At 41.8% G+C, this 25,528-nt stretch overlaps 1 protein-coding gene across 1 annotated transcript; it reads right to left on the bottom strand.

Annotated features, from left to right (window-relative positions):
• Positions 1 to 7,220: 7,220 nt before the first annotated feature.
• Positions 7,221 to 24,394, bottom strand: leo1 (LEO1 homolog, Paf1/RNA polymerase II complex component). The gene is made up of 12 exons (XM_055661105.1): positions 24,242 to 24,394; positions 20,249 to 20,965; positions 19,556 to 19,663; positions 19,327 to 19,418; positions 18,133 to 18,278; positions 17,352 to 17,436; positions 17,054 to 17,148; positions 15,672 to 15,806; positions 13,805 to 13,940; positions 13,156 to 13,342; positions 10,645 to 10,742; positions 7,221 to 7,491 (listed from the first exon to the last, which is right to left on the bottom strand). The coding sequence occupies exons 1-12, from the start codon at positions 24,297 to 24,299 to the stop codon at positions 7,390 to 7,392; spliced, it is 1,959 nt and encodes a 652-aa protein (XP_055517080.1). The 5' UTR covers positions 24,300 to 24,394; the 3' UTR covers positions 7,221 to 7,389.
• Between the last annotated feature and the right edge of the window lie 1,134 nt (positions 24,395 to 25,528).

A 25,528-nucleotide genomic window follows, 5' to 3' on the forward strand; every position in this document is an offset into this window, starting at 1 on the left:
AGGGTCTCAAGCCAAAATGTTGTCGGCCTCACATGTTGCCCGACCCACTGAGTTCCTCCAGGAATGTGGCTCTGGTGTTTTGAGTAAGAATCCAGCATCTGCAGTTTATTGTATCTCCTTCTCACTGTTTATTGCTTCGTGGGATGCCAAGGTGGTCTCAGTTCTTCCACTCAACACGGGAACCCAGAATTATAGAAATAAATGTTTACGCCTGGATCAGTGTTGGTCCAGTATTATCTGTTGTATGTACGTTTCTGCCATATTTCCGCGTTACAGCGGCGCTCACAGCCTAAGGTCTGCTACATTGGTTGTACAGCATTAGGAATGCCCCGAGATCATGGTAGGTGCCATATAAATACACAACTTGTTTTCTTTCCATCAACATGCTACACTCCTCAAGACACTATTTGCCTCATTGATTACTCAAGCAACCATTATTCATTGATGCCCCACTGTTTGCCTCTCTAGGCATGATCAGACTACTCAGAAATAATTAATCAAATTTGCGACTGGTGCAGATTTGATTTGCAAAATAATTTCTCAGCATAAAATGGCTTTGTAGTCTGCCTCCCATAATGCTCTTACAGTGGAAAGATTTTAGACTGATGTCTCGGGTTCAATGCTTGCTTAACCTGGATTTAATTCATAAGGGAGCTGGTTTCATAAAACAACGCCTTGATACCACCATCGGTTAGTAGAGCTCATACAACAAACATGCGGTGTATGTCTAGGGATGAGGGCTGGAGCAGGTCGTGGCTGATCTATTTGCATTCTGGAAGCAAACACCCGGTGACAATCTAAACACAACAGAGGTTAACGCACAAATCTAAACCCTTATTCATTGAGTATTCATGGACGGATGGAGCAATAACAGGCGTATTTGGGAAACTTGCCAATGTCATCATCGTATGTAATTTCCGGACTTCATTGTGTCAGGACCTTTCTGCTGCAATCATTTCCTTCACAATGGGATATATTATTTTGAGTCAGAGACGTAGAGTGATACAGGCCCTTCAGCCCAACTTACCAACACCGACCAACATGTCCCAGCTACACTAGCTCCCACCTGCCTGCATTTGGTCCATATCCCTCCAAACCTGCCCTATCCATGGACTGGATGTGTCGGAAAGAACTGCAGATGCTGGATTAAACCAACATCTGCAGTTCTTTCTTACACATTTTGTCTGCTCCACTGCGAAATCTCCTCAAGATATGTCTACTTTGAAGACGTTCTCCTCCTCTCGATCAGTCTGAAGAAGGGTCTCGACCCGAAACGTCACCCATCCCTTCTCTCCAGAGATGCTGCCTGTCCCGCTGAGTTATTCCAGCCTTTTGTGTCTGTCCATGTACCTGTCTAACTGTTTCTTAAAAGTTGGGATAGTCCCAGCCTCAACTACCTCATCTGGCAGCTTGTTCCTTAAATCCACCATCCTTTATGTGAAAATGTTACCCCTCAGATTCCTATTAAATCTTTTCCCCTTCACCTTATATTTTTTTAAGATAATTAAGTAACCAATAAGTATGAATGGTTTTCATACTTTAACTTGGTCTTTTTCCATCTTGAATACTTTCATTACAACATATATTTTCTGAATACATACAAAAAAAAATCATTATGATAAGGGTAGGATATTCAAAGTAGCCCCTATCACTATAGAGTCTTGTGGAAGTGTAGGTTGTCAGAACGTACCTCGTCTTTATTTTTTAAGAAGCTTTTATATGCAGGGAACGGAGGGATATGGATCAGTGCATGCAGAGGAGCTTGGTTATATAACATAACTTGGCATCATATTCGACAAATACACTGTGAGATAAGGACAGAAGAAGTGCACATTATTGTATTACCAATTATTATTCATTTATTGGTGCGTTACTACGTTAATGGACTTGTAAAGTTCCAGCGTGTAAAAATGTCATAGTTCTGTTGCCAGAACACATGATACTCTAGATGGAATCTAAGCACCATTGCATTATACAGGAAGATGCAATGTCGAGAGAAATGCATGCAACACTGCCACCTGGAGGCACCACAGCAAACTACTGCTGCAGTCCACACATGTCTGATTCTCAAGGCCACTGAAGGGCAGATTTCACTGGGAGACTGAGGAAATGGCACAGAGCAATTCTAAAACAATTTAAATTCTGCAGTCCCTCGTAATGTAAACTGCAGTTGACTCGTAACCATGTGCGATAGGTTATGAGGAACACAATTCCAGAAAGCTGATAAAAAGCCCTGCAACATCATGGGACGTCAGTTGTTATAAAACAGCAAGTGTCAATATTGTGCTGATACCAGTTGGAGAGGCTGCAGCATTGGTTCCACTCAGTCAGGAACTGTTGTTCATCTTTTGTAATAAGGATGGCACAGTAGCACAGCTGGTAGAGCTGCTGCCTCCAGCGCCAGATACCCAGGTTCGATCCTGACTTCAAGTGCTGTCTCTGTGGAGTTTTCACTTTCTCCCTGTGACATTGTGGGCATCCTCCAGGTGCTCCGGTTTCCTCAAATTGGCTGCTGTAAAATTGCCCCAAGTGTGTGGGATATAGATGAGAAAGTCGGATAACACACGGATAACACATGCTGCAGCACTCATGAGTAAGGCAAGGCAGCGTCTTTACCACCTCAGGCAATTGAGGAAATTCAGAGTGTCTCTGATGATCCTCCACTGCTTCTACTCAGCGGCTGTGGAAAGCATCTTGTCCGGAAATATCACGATTTGGTTTGGGAACTGCTCTGCCCAGGTCAAGAAGGCTCTGCAGAGTAGTGCGATGGGACAAACGTACTATGGGAACTTCACTAGCCCCCCCCCCTGCAGGACCTATAACTCCAGAGCCAATAAGATCATGGGAGACCCCTTCCACCCCTGCAACGGACTGTTCCAGCTGCTACGGTCAGGCAAATGCCTCCGTTGCCATGCTGTGAGAACAGAGAGGTTGAGAAGGAGTTTCTTCCCAGAGGCCATTAGGACTGTAAACTCCTACCTCACCAGGGACTAACTTTACTGTACCATTCTACTGCTTTTTTTTTTAAATTGCTGGGTTTTTTTCCTTTTTCCTTCCTCCTTTCACCGAGATCTTCGGTTTCCTCTCACACTACAAAGACGTACAGGTTTGTAGGTTAATTGGCTTGGTATAAATATAAATTATCCCTAGTGAGTGTGGGATAGTGTTAATGTGCGGGGACCACTGGTTGGTGCGGACTCGGTGGGCCGAAGGGCCTGTTTCCACGCTGTATCTCTAAACTAAATTAAAGTGTAATTATTATTGTAATGTAATAAATATTGGACCCAATCCCACAATCCCACAAATGGGAAAATGACCAAAATATTTTCTGTAACATTGAGTGAGATTAATAATGGAATGAGTCACTGCCTCAAAAATAGCAGCCAGTATAATCATCAAAGACCAACACCACCCTGGCCAGGCTCTTATCTCACTCCTACCATCAGCAAGAAGGTACAGTATCTGACCTGACCTCCAAGTTCAAGAACAGATTCCCCCAGCAACCATCATTCTCTTGAGCAGAGCACAACATTCACTACCTCAGCAACTATCATCTTCTACAGACTATGACTTTGTGTGCAATTTGGACTTCACTTTTTGCAATATTATGGTTACCTGGTATTACAGTTACAATTTTTTAAATATTATATGTGTGTGTTATTGCCAGCTAAGCTGCAGCAAGTAAGAATTTCATTATTCCATCGTCAGTACATATAATAAGGAAGATAAGACACAAAATGCTGGAGTAACTCAGCAGATCAGGCAGCATCTCCAGAGACAAGGAATAGGTGACATTTCGGGTCGAGACCCTTCATCAGACAGCCTAATTCTCGTGACTAGACTCCAATTACTAGAGGGACTCATGGACATTTTTGATGAGCCATTTGGCCCATCACTTCCTTGAAAGCTAATTATTTCCTGGGTCAAGAGACTTGCCAATAAAAGTAATCTCATCCTGCTCCGCATCAAGTAAACTCTCATTAGGAAGGCTCTCCACAGCCACTGCACAAATACCCACATGTGTTCCACAGATCACATGAAGCTTCCCCATATTTATCCCAATCTATTTTTATAGAGGAGCTAATGAACTCAAAAGATTTCAAGGTCGGAGATAGCTGAGGAATGCAGTCATGAGGGTAGTGAATGTGACCTGGAGAACAGAGTATCTTTGTACATTAATGGGCATGATGCCGCAGTCTGTTAGTATGTTAGCATGCCCCACTTCATACGCCAGTGGAATGCAGATTGTGTGTTTCCCTGCTAATACATTCTCACACATGTTTAAAGTCCACAACTGTGCCATCAATAGTTGGGTCTACTGGCACGGTACAATCTGTTGTACCACCTCAGAAAAATAATCAATTTAAAACATGGGTATAAGCATAATTTTTAAACATCCTTTGTCCTTGTTGTAGGCCAATAAGCAAGAGAAGGGGGGTCTCTTACCAGTTCTGATATTCACTACAAAATCAAGGCACATACAAATAGCATGAGCTCAGGAAAGGATCAATTGTTACCTCAATCACTGAATCTCAGGCATATATAATTGTCACATTCCACAAATGATTGATCAGGGATTTGTAAAGAAAGAAATAAATGCGTCATAAAATTAGTTCAACGGTATTACGTTCATGTGACAATTATTTGTAACCGTTAGTGTCTTTCTACTAAAATGCAATAAAGATGGTTTCATCTGATGTTTGATACTTTCTAAGTATTGTACTGCAATAGCAGTTTTTAACTAGTCATCTTTCAAGGTCTTTAATATATTTCCTAAAAGCGACAATGTAATCATCCGCCCTAATAGTGTTTGAGAATTGTACTGAAAAGTGTTCACATTGGGAGATCACTGGGATTGTTGGGTGAAGTAGAACATTAATTAATTAAAAACACATCTTCCTGTAAATGAGGCGACTAGAATTGCCCACAATTCTCCAAATTCTCCAATTTCCAGTAGCCCTTGCTGTCTCCTCCCCTTCGCAGCTCTCCCTCGGCCCTCTGGTTCCTCCTCTTCCTTTCTTGTTCTCGCCCCCCCCACCTTGCAACAGTCTGAAGAAGGGTTTCTGCCCGAAACGTTGCCTATTTCCTTCGCTCCACAGATGCTGCCGCTGAGTTTCTCCAGAATTTTTGTCTAACTCCAAATAATGGAGCATCTTGGTCAGCATCGGCAAGTTTCCATGCTGTATGATGGTACAAATCTATAAATCAGCAGGTCAGGCAGAGACAGACGGCATTTAAAGTCATGATCCTTCGTCAGACTGATATCAACGTGACACTGACACTCTAGGTCACACTGACCTGCATTCCATTCTCTATTACATAGGAATTCACATTTTCATTTAGACATTAAAGGGTGGCCATTTTTCTCAAAACTGCTTTAAATCTACATCGCCAACAGCTGAAGGTGGAAAACAACCCCAATAAATATGCAGATAAAAGGAAGCCATGTTGCACTAAAAACACTCAACTCATTGCATGAAACGATACCAGTCTAGCCTGAATAAACAGAACTTTGTTAACATTGTAATTTGAAAACTGTAGTTGAACAAAATCTCCAGCTTCTGTTTCTTTCATGAACTGCAGATATAAATAGACAATGTATCAATGACACTTAGTCACCAAGTGAGAGATTTAAATTGAACAAAAAAATGAGTATCTTATGAACGTTGGTTAATATTTTGTGCTATAGTAAGATATTTCAATCACGTCGCCTGAATAAGAGTTCTTATTTAATTATCTATTTTCACAAATGAAAGGCATTTCTGCAGATTCCTCTCTGCATTATGAACATTGTACTTGAGTTGCATGCAAGCTGAAGCACTGCATCATTTTCACACAACATATCAAATTAGATTCCATTCACTTTCTATTTTTCCTGCTGGTGGCTGGACATTTTAAGTTTCAAATCCAATAACTTTTGACCTTAGAGATACAGCTCGGTGACAAGCCCTTTGGCCCACCTAGTCAGCGCTGACAGCAATCACCCCATGCACTAACGCTATCCTACACACTAGGGACAATTTAACAACTTACAAAGGCCAATTAACCTACAAACCTGGACGTCTTGAGTGTGGGAGGAAACCCATGTGATCACTGGGAGAACGTACAGACAGCACCCATAGTCAGGATCTAACCTGGATCTCTGTCGCTGTAAGGCAGCAACATTACCGCTGTTCCACTGATGCACCTCAAACTTGTGATCTTCATTTTTTGATACCTACACGTCAAAATAATTATTAATTTTCTACCATCTACTATTTTATACTTAGTTTTTATCAAACTGAGGAGACAATGCAAGAATGAATGACAAGAATTGGAAGCACTGAAGGGAATAAGAAGATGTTGAAAAACAGTCGAGTCAAGCTAAATGGGAGGAAAGCCATAGAAAACTATGGGGAAAAGAGAAATCTTTCCCCTATAAAATAAGCCAGTAATTTGAAAACAGGAAGAATTGTCCCATTTGTTTCTCCATGAACATTGAATTCTACAACTTTATGTAACTAACCTACAAATAACCCCTCCCTCCCCTCTTCCCTGTGCCCCACCTGTACTCGCACCCATTTCTCCCCTTCCACCTATATTCACTCCTCTGGCTTTACAATTTGCACTTCTTCTGTCCTTATCCCACTGTTTTTGTCTTTCCCTTTCTAGTCTTTGTCCAACCTACTGCTTTCCATACCACCACCCCCACTCTCCCTCACCTCATCTGGCTTTGGCCCATCCCTCCTCTCGCCCAGCTTCCTCCCTCCTCCCCCCCCTCCCCAACCAACCCCCACCAGTCTGAGGAAGGGTCCCAATCCAAAATGTCCCATTGCACCCATCCATGTTCTCCAGCGATGCTACCTGACCCGCTGAATTACTCAGGCATTTTCTGGAAAGCAGTACCTGCAGTTCCTTGCCACATTTACGTATCTATAACCGATGGATGGATAACAATCACAACCACTTAAGGACGAGGCAGAAAGTGGAATCGAGACCAAGATCAGATCAAGATGATTTCACTAAATGGCAGACCACACCCTAGGCCAACATGCTCTTTGCCGGCTTCTAATTATTCAATATATCTATATCCAAATCAGGAACTGTGATCTACAAAGTAATGGAAAGTAACGTTGATCCATGACTACTTTTACATTGGCAGCCCTGACTTGCGTCTAAAAATTGTGTTAAGTCACAACTTTTACTTCAACATCCAAGGACAAATCATTAAAACCCTGCAATTTATTTATATAAAAGATTTAATTTTTAAATCTTGGTACATACATGAATCACCAAATTTCAAATGATTACCAAAGTCATCCCAAAAAAAAAATTCAGACAACATAGCTACTTACAAAATAACTGTACAAGTTAATGTTTGTTGACACAAGCCAGCCGACTCTGGCGATCTCACTCATCGTCCTCTTCATCACTAATCACATACTTCTTTGCTCTTTTGCTGGGACCTTTGTCATCATTTTCCGCTTTTCTCTTTCCAGAATGTTCACCTTCCTAAGGTGGGGGAAGGTGGTTTTGGAGACGAAGAGAAAGGAAAGTAAAGAAATAGTATAAGTTGCCATCATGATTATTGTATTGACAGGTGCGATAAAGTTTATTTTTATAGACTCGGAGCTCTCCAACATGGAAACAGGCCCAGCTCGTCCATGCTGACCAGCATCTAACCAAGCCAGTCCCACTAGAAGCATCACCTTTGGGACTTTGGATGTGCCGCACTGACAAAGCTTCAACACTTTGTTTTTAAGAAGGAACTGTGCAGATGCTGGAAAATCGAAGGTAGACAAAAGTGCTGGAGAAACTCAGCGGGTGCGGCAGCATCTATGGAGCGAAGGAAATAGGCAACGTTTCGGCCCGAAACGTTGCCTATTTCCTTCGCTCCATAGATGCTGCCGCACCCGCTGAGTTTTTCCAGCACTTTTGTCTACCATCAAAGCTTCAACACTAATGGGTGTTATTCATATTAAAAACAAGCACACTTTTGTTTTGTTTTTTAACGTGTAGAGTTCAAAAACCCCAGACCCAGGCTCCGGACACATGTTCCTTCTACCTGCCATTCTGGACCCTTACTCCAGCCCCATCAGCATACCCCGACTCTGGCTGCACACCCTGCCTGCACGCTGGACTCTCAGCTCTCTGCCTGGACTTGTGAATCAGGCAAATGCTGCACCATCAGAATCTTCAGAGCTTTACAGCATCTGGTCATCATCTTTCAATGGTCAAACATTTCATTTTGGCATTACATGTTAAAATATAGAGGAAATTTTAGTCCTTATGTATAAAATACAGGGCAAAATTAGTCTAGCTGCTTATTTCATCCCTGTAGCCTCTGCTGAGCAGTGATTCAGCACTGTAACACCAACGTCTGCCATCATTTGTCTCGGGAATTCCAGAAATAGATTTGAGAGGTACTTGGAAGATTCTCAGGAGGTATCAACTTGGACCATCTTCCAGTGCTCCAGCAATACAAATAAGTATAGCTACCTGTTAGAAGGACTTTTATTGAGAGAAAAAAAAAAATCCATCCTTGATCCATTTTAATAAAAATGTTTAAACACAAATTAAATAATAAACTATTTACTAGGATGCAAATGAAATTAACTAAAAATCTAACTTCTGGGTTAAATGCATTGTCCCAGATGGTTAAACTTCTGGGACAATGCATTTCGTAACTTCTGGGAATCTGAATCTGAAATATCAAATTTAGCATTTCACAAACCATGGATCCTTTCTTTAAATTCAAAATGTTAATAAAACATCACATTTCGCAATTTATATCCATTTTGTTTCCTTATGCAGTCGTCTCACCACCTCCTTAACCACACAGCAGAGTGGTGTGGGTCACCCACTCACTCCAACCACTCGCTCATTGTCTGTTCAGGCAGGAGAAACACCTCCCCAGAGAAACACAACGCTCCAACTAAATTATTTCTCACCTCTCCCCTCACCTACCAAAATAGAGCAATCATGATTTCATACACTAATCACAGTCATCATAACATTGTCAATGGCAAAAAATGCTTACAACTTAAATCCACCTTACCGTGACAAGTATTAACATTCACACATCCAAGTTTACTTTGATCCCCTTTGACGGCAGTGGGCCTGCACTCGCTGAAGTTTAGAAGAATAAGGGGGGACCTCATTGAAGCTTACCGAATAGTGAAAGGCTTGGCTAGAATGAATGTGGGGAGGATGTTTCCACTAGTGGGAGAATCTAGGACTAGAGGTCATAGCCTCAGAACTAAAGGACGTTCTTTTAAGAAGGAGATGAGGATGGTGAACCTGCAAAATTCTTTGCCACGGAAGGCTGTGGAGGATGTCAATTGATATTTTGAAGGCAGAGATGGATAGATTCTTGATTAGTCTGGAAGCCAGAGGTTACGGGGAGAAGGCAGGAGAATTGGGATAGGAGGGAGAGATAGATCAGCCATGATTGAATGGCAGAGTAGACTTGATGGGCCAAATGGCCTAATTCTGCTCACATCACTTATGACCCCAAGGGACAAACTTCTCATTCCTACAACTTAAAATACAGCTTTTGATGTTCCAATAAAGCACGTTTTTTTGCTGTACACGTTGCAGCATTTATTAAATGCATTCTCACACATCTTCAACCAAATAGATGTTACACATCAAGTGAAGTCACTTAAGAGTCATAAAATCATACTGCAGGGAAACAGACCCTTCGGCCCAACTTGTCCATACCGATCAAGATGCCACATCTATGCCGGGCCCGACTTCCTGCATTTGGTCCATACTCCTCTGAAACTTTCCTATCCATTTATAAATTTACATTTAGTTTTAATCAACTGGATTATTTTCTGCAAGTCTGAACAGACCAAATTTGGCAAGGTCGCACTTGGGGTGTTGTGCTTAGTTTAGGTCACTTAACCATAGTAAAGATGCCATTAAACTGAAAAGAGTGCAGAGATGACTAACGTGAATGTTACCAAGACTTGAGGGCCTGAGCAACAGGGAGAGGTTGGGTAGGATAGAACTAAGGCATGTACTATTACAACAATTAAAATACATTTGAAGAGATACAAGGACAGGAATGGTTTAGAGAGATATGGGCCAAACGGAGGAAAATGGGACCAGCTTAGATGGGGTATTTAGTTGGGTTGAAAGGCCAGTTTCTGTGCACCAGGACTCCGGCTCTCAATTTAAAATCTTAGTTAAAGATGCCAAGTTCTTTGTTAATATATAAAGACAGGTATATCACCACTTTTTTCTTTCTTTCTCTTTTTGTCTTTTTTTTTCTATTACTTTCTTCTTTCTTTTATTTACTCCCTCTTTGACTACACCACTTTGGTAGTCTAGGGGTTCTATCTTTGCACATTTCACTTTTTCTCTTTCTTGCTTTTTCTCCTTTCTTTTCTTCTAACTATAGCTAAAAGTTAAAATTGAAGCTGTACAATAACTGTATAATGTCAAATGCCATTTGTTATATTTTTGTACATTTGCTTCTAATAAATAAAAATCTTTTTTTTTTTTTAAAAAGAGAAGTTCTTTGTCATATATAAAGTTAAAAATCATTCCATTCTCAAAGATAATATTTGTTTCAACCTTCCAAGAGAAACCTGTGAAAACAATTCCAAATTTGTATTTTAAAATGGAGGCATCTGTATGTGGGTTTTACATACTAACCTCATCACTGTCAAGCTTCTTGGCTTTCAGGAGCCTCTGTGCTTTGTCATCATCAGACCCTTCATCACTATCTGAGGAATAAATACGGGCGCGCTCCTCTGGAATAGATATTAAACACAGATATTAAAGTAGATATTTATAGCACTCACCTTTGTTTAAAAACATGACAATCTTTAAAGAGATATTGTAGCTTTCAATACTAAATCTGTAGTGTGATTTACAATTTACTGGCTTGGCTTTAGCAGTGGAGAGAGAAGTCTATAATAGAATGTATCTGTATGAATGGAATACATACTCCGCTGTGGGGCATTAGCAGATTATGGTTAATATAAAGGAGAGATACATTTCACATAAGTTTGTTAATGACTCGCAAACTGTCATACAGCAGAATTTCAATTGAGGGTACATTTTGGAGTATTGCTAAACACCTGGAATCTCATAATGTCCTCACTAATATTGCTTCTACCTTTGTGTGAACAAACATGCTGCCGAGGCTGTGGAAGAACTTGCATACAGAATCAGGCATGGAGCACACTGCATGAGTGAAGTATGCGGAGTGTGTCTCATTGCAATAATGTGTAGGAAGGAATTGCAGACGCTGGTTTACACCAAAGATAGGCACAAAATGCTGGAGTAACTCAGTGGGTCAGGCAGCATCCCTGGAGAAAAGGAATAGATGACATTTTGTGACAGACCCTTCTCCAGACCCTAGGAGTTCAGTAGACCGAAGAAGGGTCTCAACCTGAAATAAAAACCTATTTGTTTTCTCCAGAGATGCTGCCTGACCCGTTGAGTTACTCCAGCATTTTGTGTCTATTCTCATTGCACTAACATCTGTAAGCTACTGTTGAGAAAACACTCATAGAATGGTCATGGGAGCAAGAAATCTGTGGGACCACGACAAAAATTGTGCATTAGTGGAATTTCGGGTGGAGAGAAGTGGCACACAGTGGTTTAGAAAGTGTTGTCAGCCATGATCTTCCTGGCCCAGCATAGCTTATTTTCTGTCTGCCTGCATCTTTCACCTCTAAAGGTTACCAGTTTGTTGACTCGGTTTCCCACAGCACTGTGCATGCCACCTATTGGAAAATATTACATCATAATATTACACATTATACCCAATTATAGAGCATAGCCATCTGGTTCAATATTTAATGTGGGTTTCTAGCTACTTTGTTCTAAAATTATCATGCGCTGGATGTCAATGAGAAAATTGGCAAGGACAGGATTGTAAACTCTCGGCTGCCATTACCACACGACTACCTAAAAACTGGGTCGAAAAATCAGGATAATGTGCATTTTCTCTAATACTTGCCACCTTTAGCCTCAATTGGGGTTTTTTTTTAAATTGTCATTTCAACTTTTAAAAACTGTTGAATCATCCTAACATGTTTCTCAGCAATAAAAATGCTTAGTACCCTAAATAATCACTAGTCTCCTATTATTAACATTAAGCTCCTCATGAAAGTAGAGGTAGGATTCCTCTAATTAACAAAAATTATAAAATATATCTCACCATTAATAACCTACCAACAAAGTTAAATTAGGCACATATTCCTACAATTTCCACAGGCCCCTAATGTGGGTTTTATTTTTCTGTTGAGAGTTTGAAAAAATGTTATACCTGTTATCTGATTCCTTTCAAGCTGAAAGTATTACCAAATTCTCCATGTAAAAATAATTCACCAAATTTAAACATTGGAAACAATGAGATATAGATTCAGAAATTGGGAAGCGATTTACAGCAGTAATCTGACACAAACACATCAAGGTACAGAGTAAGTACATAGAAAATGATGCAATGCATTAAGAAACAGCGGGTTGGGAATGTTATTTTATTATGTTGGCCGCTTTCCCGAGGCAGCGTGAAGTGTAGAGGCAGCGTGCAGTCACAGACCACAGTCTGCCCTCATCAGTCAGAGTATTGAGTATGGGAGGTCATGTTGCAGTTTTATAAGACATTGGTGAGACCACATTTAGAATATTGTGTTCAGTTCTGGGCTTTTCAAGCTTGAAAGGGTTTAAAAAAGATTTACGAGGATGTTGCCAGAGCTAGAGGGTGTGAGCTATAGGGAGATGTTGAGCAGGCTGAGTCTCTATTCCATGGAGCGTAGGAGAATGAGGGAAGATCTTATAGACGTATACACAATCATGAGAGGAATAGATCGGGTAGATGCACAGAGTCTTTTACCCAAAGTAGGGGAATCGAGGACCAGAGGACATAGGTTCAAGGTGAAGGGAAAAAGATTTAATAGGAATCCGAGAGGTAACTTTTTCACACAGAGGATGGTGGGTGCATGGAACAAGCTGCAAGAGGAGGTAGTTGGGGCTGGGACAATCCCATCGTTTAGGAAACGGTTGGACGGCTACATGCATAGGACAGGTTTAGAGGGTTATGGACCAAGGGCAGGCATGTGGGACTAGGGAAGCTGGGACATTGTTGGCCGGTATGGGCGAGTTGGGCCGAAGGGCCTGTTTCCACACTGTATCACTATGACTATGACTCCATACCTCTGATCCCTCCTTTGAACTTGTTTTTGATGGCTGCAAGGCTGATGGTATCATCGCCTTCCTCCTCCTCATCGTAACGATCAGGTTCCAGGTAGGAGGAGCTCAGACCTCGCTGGCTCTGCTTCTCTCTCATTCTACGTTGCTGAGATTCTCTTCTAATAGAAGCTTTGAGACGCTCCTCCTCTTTCTGCCGATCGAAGACAATTTGTAGTTAGGTGCAGTTACAAACATGGATTTTAATTGTACAACATTGGCAGCACAGTGAGGCAGCTGGTAGAGCTGCTGCTTCACAGTGCCAGAGACCCGGGTTCGATCCTGACCTCAGGTGCTGTCTATGTGGAGTTTGCACGTTCTCCCTCTGACCACATGGGTTTCTTCGGGGTGCTCCAGTTTTCTCCCACATCCTGAAGGCATGTGGGTTTGTAGGTTGATTGGCCTCTGTAAATTGCCCCCGGTGTGTATGGAGTGGATGGGAAAGTGTGATAACATAGAACTAGAATGAATGGGTGATCGACGGCCGGCATGAACTCAATGGGCTGAAAGGTCTGCTTTAATCTTTTCAATCAAAACCACTGTTTGTGCATGTGCCTAAAAATACAGTGTCTCCATTTCAACATCTTCACAATGGGGCATCATCAATTTTGCTTACCTTTATCATTTCTGAACGCTGGGATTCGGGATCTCTGCCAGCTATAGGAAGGATTCGAATCTTTTGGGTTTTTGAACATCTGTCTGCCAAAGACAGAGTCATCTTTCTGTGTGTTGCACTGTCTGTGGAATGAGGCCTGCGGCACATTAAGACAAATGCTGGTTTAAGCTAATCTTTTAAAAAACATATATATTTACCATATAGAACAGTACATTCACTTGAGAGCCACAGGGATAATTCTAATGTATAGAATGATACTCAGGTGGATACTGATGTTGAGATTGGATGATAATAAACTGGCTTTAGGGAGGTAAATACTGAACTCCACTAGATTGTCATCCACTGAGAAAGGACGAGTCACACCCTGGCCACTCCCTCTTCTCCCATCTCCGATAGGACAAAAGATATAGAAATGTGAAAACGCACACCTCCAGATTCAGAGACAGTTTCTTCCCTGCCGTTATCAGGCAACTGAATTATCCTACAGTAACCAGAGAGCAGTCGTGAACTACTATCTACCTCATCGGGGACCTTCGGACTATCTTTGATCGGACTTTGCCAGCTATATCTTGCACTAAACGTTATTCCCTTATTGCGTATCTGTACACTGAGAAAGGCTCGATTGTAATCATGTATTGACTTTCCGCTGGCTGGTTCGCACACAAAAATGTTTTTCACTTACCCTGGTATACGTGACAATAAACTAAACTGAACTGAGAAGCAGAGTTGAGAATAGACTTGGTTATGGTTCTTGTGCCTATCTTGTCTACACAAGCTATTTCAGTTCATACATGAAGAGTGGACATTAGGCAAGCACTAGAGGGCATCAGTGGCTATAAAATATTCCAAAATGACGGCTGGCTATTTATGAAGTGGAAAGGTTAAAATAAAGCAGGACTAAGATGATATTTTCAAACAATTTGGACATCAAGTATGGTTTATGAGCTTCTATGACCATTTAAAAATAATTATATTCCAGAACGAAACCCAAAATTACTATGGTGAAACAAAGAGGAGAAACGTAATGCTGGAATCTTCAGCAAAGCACGAAGTGCTGGAGGACCTCAGTGGGTCAGGTATCATCTGTGGAGGAATGGACAGATAATATTTTGGGTCTGGACCTTTCTTTAGACTGATGGAGTAGGGGGCAAAAAGCTGGAAAAGGGAGGTGGGTGGGGTAAAGCTTGGCAAGTGATAGGTAGATAGAGGTAAGAGGGGGGTGATTGACAGATGAGTGGAGTAAATGACAACGGCTAGAGGTGAAAAGGACATAAAAGGGTATCAGATAAAGAGACAAGGAGTGTAATATAAAGCCCAAGGGAAGGCTACAGGTGGAAGGGAACACGGGGAGGGGTAAAAGGTGAGTGAAAGGCAACAAAGAGATAGGAAATGAGCGTATTGGGGAGGAAAGAGAAGGGCAACTGGGATGGTGCAAGCGATTGGTACATACTGGGGTGTGGGCAGGGGAGAGAGGGAGGAGAACGGGTGGGGTCTCCTTTTGGTTATCATTAGGAAAGCAATAGTGAGTAAAGATGTTGATTTCATTTATTAACTGTGTTGAGGTAAGGCAATTGAAATCTGTGTCAATTCTCACAGCTAAACTCAAAGTTACAACATAAGTTTGTACTGATTACAAAGAGAGAATTTGAATTGTCTCTTTTAAGATTAATTTTAATAAAATATTTTCCACTGCAAGAACAGGCATAGAGTTTTTAAAAAGCGAGTTTGTTCCCAACAAATACTTCAGATAAAGATAAACACTCTTAAACTATTTCATAAGTTATGCAACATTTTTACAGCAGTTTGAGATAATCAGTTCATACAAATTAAAAGCTTTGCAATGTGAATTGTTAAGGATTCAACATACCTGAATGTAAGCTTGGTTTTGAAGACTGCCTGACCTTGCAAACCAGTTCCCTGCCTAATGAAGAGATGATTGTGGTCCCCTTGCAGTGGGGCCTTGTAGACGTCAAACACTTCATTTCCCAGGTGCAAAGACATACTGCAACAAAGAAAATTCAATGATTATAAATGCTATTTGCAGAGTTCGGTTTCTTGGGATTTGTTTATTTAAATATCACAGAAATCCACAAGCCACTGAATTTTACTGTAAATACAAAATAGCCCAAGAATAGTTCAAACAAACTCCAATAGTCTATAACACTTGGGAATTTGGTAATGCTAGCCAGGCAGATTTTCTGGACTATTCACATTAATATCCCATACACTCTCAATTATTTTTTTTAATGTTACAAAGAAATGGATACATTTTAAACCTGGAAAGTTTGAACGGAGCGCAGGAAATGAATAGCACCTTGGTGGGTTTTAAAGGGAGTGCAGGAAATGGAAGCACAACAAATGGGGGCCCAAAGCACTTCAACGCGAGGATGGGAAACAGAGACCGTACCATCAGCATCTCCAAACACCCACATTGCAGATTAACAGATCTAAACCTTCGAGAATGTGATTGATCTTGTCTAACCATTGTATTTACAAGCTGCTCTTGCCTCCCTTTACTTGCTGGATTTACAAAAAACCAAGAGATCCACCAGGTAATCAGTTAAGCCTGAGGAACCTCCCAGTCCAAAAAAATCTACCTTTTGAGAATACATCGGTGGTCTACTCAATACTGTGCGTTAAAATCCAAAAGTTGTCTAACAGAGGCAGATTTCATGTTTCTCAAATCCAAACATTTTAACCTATCTCCCAATTTTGCCTGTTAAAATGAATTCAAATAATCCATCAATCAATCCTGGCTTTTGACCATGCCCGAGGCTTTGCTTCTGTTTGTGGTGTTTTTGATGTTTCTTTATTTTACATGTCTTTTCCTACTATTTCTTTTGATTGCTATTTTTGGTGCGTATTAACTTTTTTGTCAATGATTAGTGATGTACAGCACTTTGTTGCAGCTATGTTTGTTTTTAAAGTCCTCTATAAATAAAATTATTATTATTATTATTTATTATCAATGAAAAAGTTTTCTTTTCTTTTCCTCCTTTTAACATATAGCATGCACATGTTTATTTTCTAAGCAAGGAAGCTTCCCTTGCTGGTGTTACAACTATATCCAGTTAAGCACACTGTAATTTTCCCAAAGGTGTGAGACGATACATGAATTAATAAGCAAAATTAAATCAAGATTCTCACAAGAAATCAGAATACTTTAAAGCTACATTATGAAAAAGTAAATCTTACAGCTTTTATCATCCTTGTCAGAGACACTTTAGTTGGCAAATAAATATTACCAACCTTCCATCTGACCATTTTACTATACGCGCATTACTTTCACGAATGTCAGTTCCTTCTTCATCCTTGCGTATTCGCCAGCGAATTGTGTTTTCCACCTGTGACCAGAAGACAAATAATTTTAAGGTTTAAGATTCCCATCAGTGGTGAATTTAACCTCCATGGTTCTCCAGTCTCTCTCTCTCTCTACCCGGTGGCTACCAATAGGGCGGCATATAGAAATATATGCAGCAAAATCATAGCCATCAGATACATTTAGCAATTACCTTGGAGTGGGAATGGGAAGGTTGGTGGCCATTACCTTTAATTTAAGTCTTGTTCTACCCTCTTCATCCAGCATTTCTTCATCTTCAAATTCATCTTCATAGTACTGAGAATCGAATGGTCTTAAGAAAACAAACAGAAAGCTTATAGTTTGAAAAATGGGCACAATGGATTTTAAAATATGCCTTTAAAGAAAATAAGTATCAGAATCTTAATGTATTCCGCGCAAACCCGAGTTCACACTCTCGAGCAGAACACAAGTATGATGTTCAGTTTTAGCCATCAGTATGCAATGAGTCTGAAAATCAAGGTGCAATTTGAAAAGTCAGACCAATCGCTAACATTGAAAGATGAAAAAAGTGAAGACATTTAGCTTTGAAAAGAATGAACTAAGATGAATCATCTACAGTAATTCCCCACACTGAACCCATTTCGGTAGGTGGTAGGATAGTCTCTTAGACTTTAGTCAAAATCCTTTTTTTTTTTTTTTTTTTATATTTTATTTTATTAGAAGTAAGCACAGTCATATGGCACCAAAGTGCCTAATATATATTTTCATAATACATTTTATGTACAACTTCTTTTTTTTTTGTTACATTGAAAAAAGATGAGAATAAGAAAAAGAAGTTAGATAGTAAAGGATAGAAAGATGTGAAATATATAGTTAGTCAAAATCCTTGATATTATTTAAGATTTGGTAGATAAAATCCTGAGGGATACATTTTTGGAGAAGATGTAATCTAATCCAATCTAAACCCCGTGTGATCTTGACCTTTGTATTCACTTCAATATTTTAGATACAACACAAGTTGAAGTACCTGGGTTCCACGCTGAGGAAGTTAGGCAGTTTAACAAAGTATAGATCATTCCCTAAATCAGTGTTCACTTTGGGAATCTCTACTTCTATCCGTGTCTCTGAAATTGGTTCTTCTTCTGCATGATCATGATCCATGTCATACTCATCCTAAAGCAAATACACAATTAGTAAAATGCGGATGGGATGGATGTAAAAGTGTACAACACAAAATGGCAAATGCTAGCAGTTAGTGGTATTATTGTCATTATCACTAAACCAATTAAAATGCTATTACCAAACTTTTAATGAAAATGATAAATGAACAAATCAATTGTTTAACAAAAGAAAAATAACACGGTAACCTTATGCAATGGCAGGCTAAGAACTTATTTAGATTTTTGTGGTGATGATCCCAATTCCTTGCCCTATACACTAACTCTAACCAACCAATGAAACTAATTTTCCTTTAAAACTTTCATAATCTCAAAAATTATTTCACTAGAAATATTTTTTTAAATATTCACTAGATATTAAATTTTTTTTTACTTCATAACAATAAACTCAGGATACAGTTTTAGAGAATTATCCTACAATGAGGTATTTGGTACATCTGGTTACGGGCGGCTCGGCAGCTCAGCGGTGGAGTTGCGGCCTTACAGCACCAGAGACCTGGGTTTCGAACCTGACTACGGGTGCTTGTCTGTACGGTCGCCTCGTAACCTGCGCGGGTTTTCTCCGGGGTCTCCGGTTTCCTCCCACACTTCAACGACGTACAGTTTTGTAGGTTAATTGGCTTGGTATAAGTGTAAATTGTCCCAAGTGTGTATAGAATAGCGTTAATGTGTGGGGATCCTTGGTTGGCGCGGACTCGGTGGGCCGAAGGGCCTGTTTCTGCCCTGTTTCTCTAAACTAAACTAAAATCTAATTTCTCATATTCCCCATAAGACACAGAACACCATTCGACCCACTGATGCCATGCCAACTACGAGAGTAATCTTATCAAGTCCATTACATGACTCATTTTTAGTAGCCTATTCTGGGCTGCAATAATGCAATTGTAGATGAATCCATGTCTTTTTTTTTTTTTAAATTCCCCTACTTGTCCTTCATCTGTCCAGATTTCTTAGTAAAGCACATCTTAAAATCAATTGCTATATAAGATTTCTAGGAAATTCAATCTAAAGAATGTATGATACAGCTTCAAATAAATACTTACTGCAGGTTGGCCTGGAGTGGGAGGTTTCTCACCTTCACTGTCAGATGAAATATCATCTGCACCTCCAAAAAGATCATCTCCATCTATTTTACCTGCAACACAGACATAGCACCAACATCCTCAGAAAAAATATTGCTCCATCCGTAGCTGGTAATGCTATAAAATTGTCATCCTTTCAATAAAGTACAAAATGTATGTCACAGTGTGAAAACGTTGTGAAAAGTGTTACCTTTATCCTTTATATTGCTGTCGGAGTCAGAATCCGAAGCAATTAATTTTTTTGCCTTGTGTCGAACTATTTCCTCTTCACTGTCACTACCTCTTGCAGATCCTGCAACTGAAATTGAGAATGATTTAAAAGAATAACATCAGACTTAGGAACCTCTTGCTATCAATGCTCGCTTTATTCACGGAAAATCACAGGAATAAAGTTTAATACCAAAAGCGATCACAAATGCAAGGCTGCTTGCAATCACATTTTGAGAGCACAATTCAATACGAGTTTATAAATGACAAAATGCAGTCAAGTTTTATCCACTTAAAATTTTGATAGCTGATTAAAGCAAATTATATTCCTTTATGCAAGTGAAAGATGTGAATTCTATAATTGGGGAGAGTGTAAATAATTTAAATTATTTTGCACATTGGAAGTAAAGGTCTTGCCTCATACATTTGTTTTATTTATAAATCACCTAATTTGTGTCAGAAAGAAAACCAGCAAAGGCTCAAGCTATAAAACAGTGCAGGCAACATCTGTGAAGAGAGCAACAAAGCTGGCATTTCAGGTGAATGACCCTTCAAGTGACCTGAAACGTTAACTCTTTCTTCACTACGCGGATGCTGTGTGACATTGTGAGTACACACTTTGTGTTTTTATTTTCGATTTCTGCATCTGAAGTTTTTATTTTTTGTTTCTGCATACCTGATTTATGTTCTTGCTCTTCATCTGATAGTTGCTGCTCCTCTTCTGAATGGTGAGTTTTTTCCTCTTCGTCAGATTGATCACTCCTGGAAGCCCGCTCCCACTTCTCATTCTCAGAGTGCACCTCCTTTCCAGATTCCTCAGCGTCCGACTGGTTACTGGCAGCATCAGAGTGTGAGTGGTTGCTCATGGCATCGGATCGGGAGTGGACACTGCCAGCGTCTGAATGGACGTTACCAACTTCGGAGTGGGATCGGATACTTGCGACATCCGAGTGCACGCTTCCAGCTTCTGAGTGAACACTTGCGGCTTCCGAGTGCACGCTACCGGCATCGGAGCGAACGCTGCCAGCATCCGAATGCATGCTCTCTGCATCAGAAACATTTTCGTCATCTTCATTTTCGTCATCTTCATTTTCAAACTGCTGCTCTTCTGAGCCACTGTGTTGCTCTGTTTCCGAATGCTGAACGTCCTCCTGGTCAGACTGCCCCAAAGCGATGGACTGGTTTTCGGACATGTCTTCACTTCCATTGTGTCTCGAGCCTTCATCCTCGCTGTCCTCCCCAAACAGCTCTTTATTGCTAGGTTTAGTAGCTTCTCTCTCATCTTCATCCTCATTTCTGTCTTCCCTTTCACTCTCGCTCCTGGAAGGATTGCTTTCCGAAGCCGCTTGCTCCTGCTCAGATTCCGAGCCCGATCCAGATCTGGAATCAAAATCTGCAAACATAAAAGACAAGTAACCAAATTAATCTAATTCTGCTAGCATCAATCCATTCATGTAAAAAGGAAATTTGACATTAATATAAAGACCTTCTTATTCTAATACAATGATATACAAAATAGTTAGTCCTTTATTTCTACCAATTTCATACATTTGCAAACCCTGGACACTTCATTACAAACAACTCAGCCTCAATATGTATTATCAAAAAAAGAGTGTGCGGAAGGTAGAAATCTAAAAGCTAAAAACCAAAAATGTTAGAAATATTCGGTAAGTCACAAAGAGAAAGATAAAAACTAATATTTCAGAACAGTAACTTTTCATTGTTGTTCATTGAATTGAGATATTGGACAATTGATGTGTGTAAAACATGCCACCTTATAATTTAAAAATATTTTTTGAGCTAAGTTACCACAAGAGATATTGCGAGCTTTTTGTTTGAACAAGTACTATTTTCAGCACTCTCCTCCTTTCCTGATTTGAGGAAATAAATACGCTGAACAAATAAGCACAAAACTACATTTGGGACACTGCAATTTATCTGAAGAAGGGTCCAGACCCGAAATGTGGTCTGTCCATTTCCTTCGACAGATGCTGCCTGACCCACCAAATTCCTCAAGGGCTTTGTGTTTTACAAAAAACTGCATTATAATTTTGTAAAGTATTCTTGCATTGCACTTGTCTACCTTTGCCTTGCACTTTAATCATTTCACTAACATAGAGGTTATTTATTGGCCAAAATAGATGGCAGTTTCAAGTAAAGAAATCAAGAGCATGTAGCACAGCAACAGTAGTTACAGAAGAACTGCTGTAATTTAGTTTTAAAACAGTGTATTTACTCTGCAAAATCAGCATCTCAATGTGCTCAGGTGTTTAGTGTTCTCAAGTATTACTTGTGGTCTGTAGAAGCTAATTCAAGATAGGAAATTGATACAATTTCGAAATGTTTTCAATTTAACTCACTCACTGGACATCAATTGGACCTACAGCAACAATGGCCATAGAACAGATTAAGTATCTCGTTTTATTCAATAATTCAGACAATAATACTTTTTCTGATACTAAGCCCATCAACAATTATTGTGAAGTTGTGTTGGAGTAGACGGTGGGGTTACAGATATTTTTCTTATAGATGAAAAATAAATAAATATCATTTCAAACATAACTTTCAAATGAATTCAATCATACCAAGTTTGAATCAGATTTGAAATGAATTGGCACTGAATTGACACAAATTAGAACATTTGTTATTTCTTTGCTGAATTTATCACAAATGATGGAGAGCAGGAATGCTTTTCCTGTTCGAATGCATGATGAAATTCAGCAACGTTCTTCTATATAGAGCAAAGAGGTGATGAGGAGCAATCTAAAAAAGGTGATGTTGCATGACCAACTGAGTTACTCCAGCTCTGTGTGTCAACATGTGGAGGAAATGAACAGAAGACATATTGGGTGCGGACCCTTCTTCAGACTGTAGCGGAGAAACTCAGCGGGTGAAGCAGCATCTGTAGAGAGAAGGAATGGGCGACGTTTCGTGTCGAAACCCTTCTTCAGACTCGGCATAACTGACCATGTCGACCAAGATGCTCCATCTAGGTTAGCCCCATTTGCCCAACTTTGGCCCGTATACCACTAAACTGTTCCTATCCACGTACCTGTCAAAAGTGTATTTTAACTGCTACTATTATAGCTTCCTAAACTACTTCCTCTGGCAGCTCATTCCATATCCCCACTACCCTCTGTGTGAAAAACCTGGATAAGAGAGACACCTATGTCAGACTTCTATTCATACACTACACCTCTGCTTTTAATACCATTATCCCATCCAAGCTCACCACCAAATTTGGAGAACTTGGAACTCAGCACTCATGTCTGCATCTGGATCCTCGACTTCCTGACCAACAGTCCATAATCAGTGAGGATAGGGGACAAATCATCATCTATGACAATCCTCAACTCTGGTGCTCCACAAGGATACGTTCTCAGCCCCCCCCCCCCCCCCCGCCCATCCCACCCACCCCACCCCACCCCACCCTTCTTTACTCCTTACACACCCACAACTGCAGCCAAGTACAAATCCAACGCAATTTACAAAATGCAGACAACACCTCCATAGTGAGACGGATATCAAATAATGACAGAGTACAGGAAGGAGATTGAGAACCTCGTAACCTTTTGTCAAAACAATAATCTTACTCTCAATGTCAGCAAGACAAAGGAGATAGCAATCAACTTCAGGAAGTGAAGCGGTACACGTTTTATCAGGATGCATCACAGAATGGTTTGGGAACAGCTCCATCCAAGCCGCACAAAATTAGAGAGAATTGCGGATACAGCCCAGATGATCACACAAATCAAACTCCCTTGCATTGACTCCATCTACACTTCACACTGCCTCAGCAAAATCAAGGACGATTCTCACTCCAGTCACTCCCTCATTTTCCCTTTTTTCATCAGGCACGATGTGCAGAAGTATGAAGACGCATGCCTCCAGATGCAGGGAGTTTCTTCCCAACTATCATCACGCAACTGAACGATCCCATCAACAATTAATCCTGTGCTACCATCTACTTCATTGGCGACCCTCGAACTATTTTTAAACAGACTTTACTGAACTTTATCTTGCACTAAACATTATTCTCTTTATCTTGTATCTGTACACTGTGGATGGCTCGACCGTAATCATGTATAGCCTTTCGGCAGGCTGGATAGCATGCAACAAAAACCTATTCACTGTACCTCAGTACACGTGACAATAAACTAAACTAAAGTTGCCCCTCGAGTTTTTATTAAATCTGTTCCCTCTCACCTTATAGGGAGGTTAGTTTAACTTTAATATGAACCTGTTTTGCGTGGATTTTGTCGACCAAAGGGGTAGTTCCTGCTCTGTACTGTTCTATGTAAGGGAGGATCTTGTCATAGTTTGGTAACAAGAAATATATATATTCCAGCTGTGATCAATTAATTTTGTACTACCAAGACGTTCTCCTCAGTATATTCTAGGCCCTAACAATATCCCATGTAATTATGCATCTGTCTTGCTCGCTACACTGATCTGCAGACATACATTTTGAAGATGCTCCTGTTTCTCTACAGTGCACCTTAGGGGATGTGAAGCCACAAACCAGCGGCCCTGGCCCCGGGATTGAGCCGGGTCGGCGAGGGGTGACTAGGCTCGGTCCGTGGGCCCGGGTCCCGCTCGCCCACCCCGCGGGCACCCAGCCACCCACCCACCCACACGCCAGTGGTCAGCCCTCGCAGGGCGGCGCTACCTTTCTGCTCGGGCTCGCTGTCCGCGTCGCTGCCGAACAAGTCTGTCATGTCCGCCATGTTGCCGGGTCGCAAAGACGAGCCGCTGGGCGGAGGAAGATCGTTTACGGCAAAGCGTCGCTGGGCAACGATAGATGCGGCGCGATGTCGGGGTGTGGGTGACGTACTCCGGGACACCAGGGGGCGCTGGTGAAGTACTCCGGGACACCAGGGGGCGCTGGTGATGTACTCCGGGACACCAGGGGGCGCTGGTGAAGTACTCCGGGACTGGAGGGGGCGCTGGTGAAGTACTCCGTGACACCAGGGGGCGCTGGTGAAGTACTCCGGGACTGGAGGGGGCGCTGGTGATGTACTCCGCGACGCCAGGGGGCGTGGGTGAAGTACTCCGGGACTGGAGGGGGCGCTAGTGAAGTACTCCGGGACACCAGGGGGCGCTGGTGAAGTACTCCGGGACTGGAGGGGGCGCTAGTGAAGTACTCCGGGACACCAGGGGGCGCTGGTGAAGTACTCCGGGACTGGAGGGGGCGCTAGTGAAGTACTCCGGGACACCAGGGGGCGCTGGTGAAGTACTCCGCAACGCCAGGGGGCGCTGGTGAAGTACTCCGGGACTGGAGGGGGCGCTGGTGATTACCCGGGGACACCAGGGGGCGCTGGTGAAGTACTCCGGGACACCAGGGGGCGCTGGTGAAGTACTCCGTGACACCAGGGGGCGCTGGTGAAGTACTCCGGGACTGGAGGGGGCGCTGGTGATGTACTCCGTGACACCAGGGGGCGCTGGTGAAGTACTCCGGGACTGGAGGGGGCGCTGGTGATGTACTCCGGGACACCAGGGGGCGTTGGTGCAGTACTCCGGGACTGGAGGGGGCGCTGGTGAAGTACTCCGGGACACCAGGGGGCGCTGGTGAAGCACTTCGGGACTGGAGGGGGCGCTGGTGAAGTACTCCGGGACACCAGGGGGCGCTGGTGAAGTACTCCGGGACACCAGGGGGCGCTGGTGAAGTACTCCGGGACACCAGGGGGCGCTGGTGAAGTACTCCGGGACTGGAGGGGGCGCTGGTGATGTACTCCGGGACACCAGGGGGCGCTGGTGAAGTACTCCGGGACACCAGGGGGCGCTGGTGAAGTACTCCGGGACACCAGGGGAAGTACTCCGTGACACCAGGGGGCGCTGGTGAAGTACTCCGGGACTGGAGGGGGCGCTGGTGAAGTACTCCGTGACACCAGGGGGCGCTGCAGCGGCCATTGGGCTGGTGACGCGAGGAACTGCAAGTGCTGGAATCATGAACAAA

The sequence above is a fragment of the Leucoraja erinacea genome, chromosome 33 (assembly GCF_028641065.1).
Source record: "Leucoraja erinacea ecotype New England chromosome 33, Leri_hhj_1, whole genome shotgun sequence".
NCBI classification, from domain to species: domain Eukaryota; kingdom Metazoa; phylum Chordata; class Chondrichthyes; order Rajiformes; family Rajidae; genus Leucoraja; species Leucoraja erinaceus.

Bases quoted from the DNA above. Each gene is read 5' to 3' on its own strand.
- leo1 (XM_055661105.1), bottom strand. From the start codon at position 24,299: ATGGCGGACATGACAGACTTGTTCGGCAGCGACGCGGACAGCGAGCCC. The intron at 19,664-20,248 runs GTATGCAGAAAC...TCTCAATTTCAG, and splicing joins AGAGCAAGAACATAAATCAG to TTGCAGGATCTGCAAGAGGT. The intron at 17,437-18,132 runs GTACTTCAACTT...TGTTTTCTTAAG, and splicing joins TTCCTCAGCGTGGAACCCAG to ACCATTCGATTCTCAGTACT.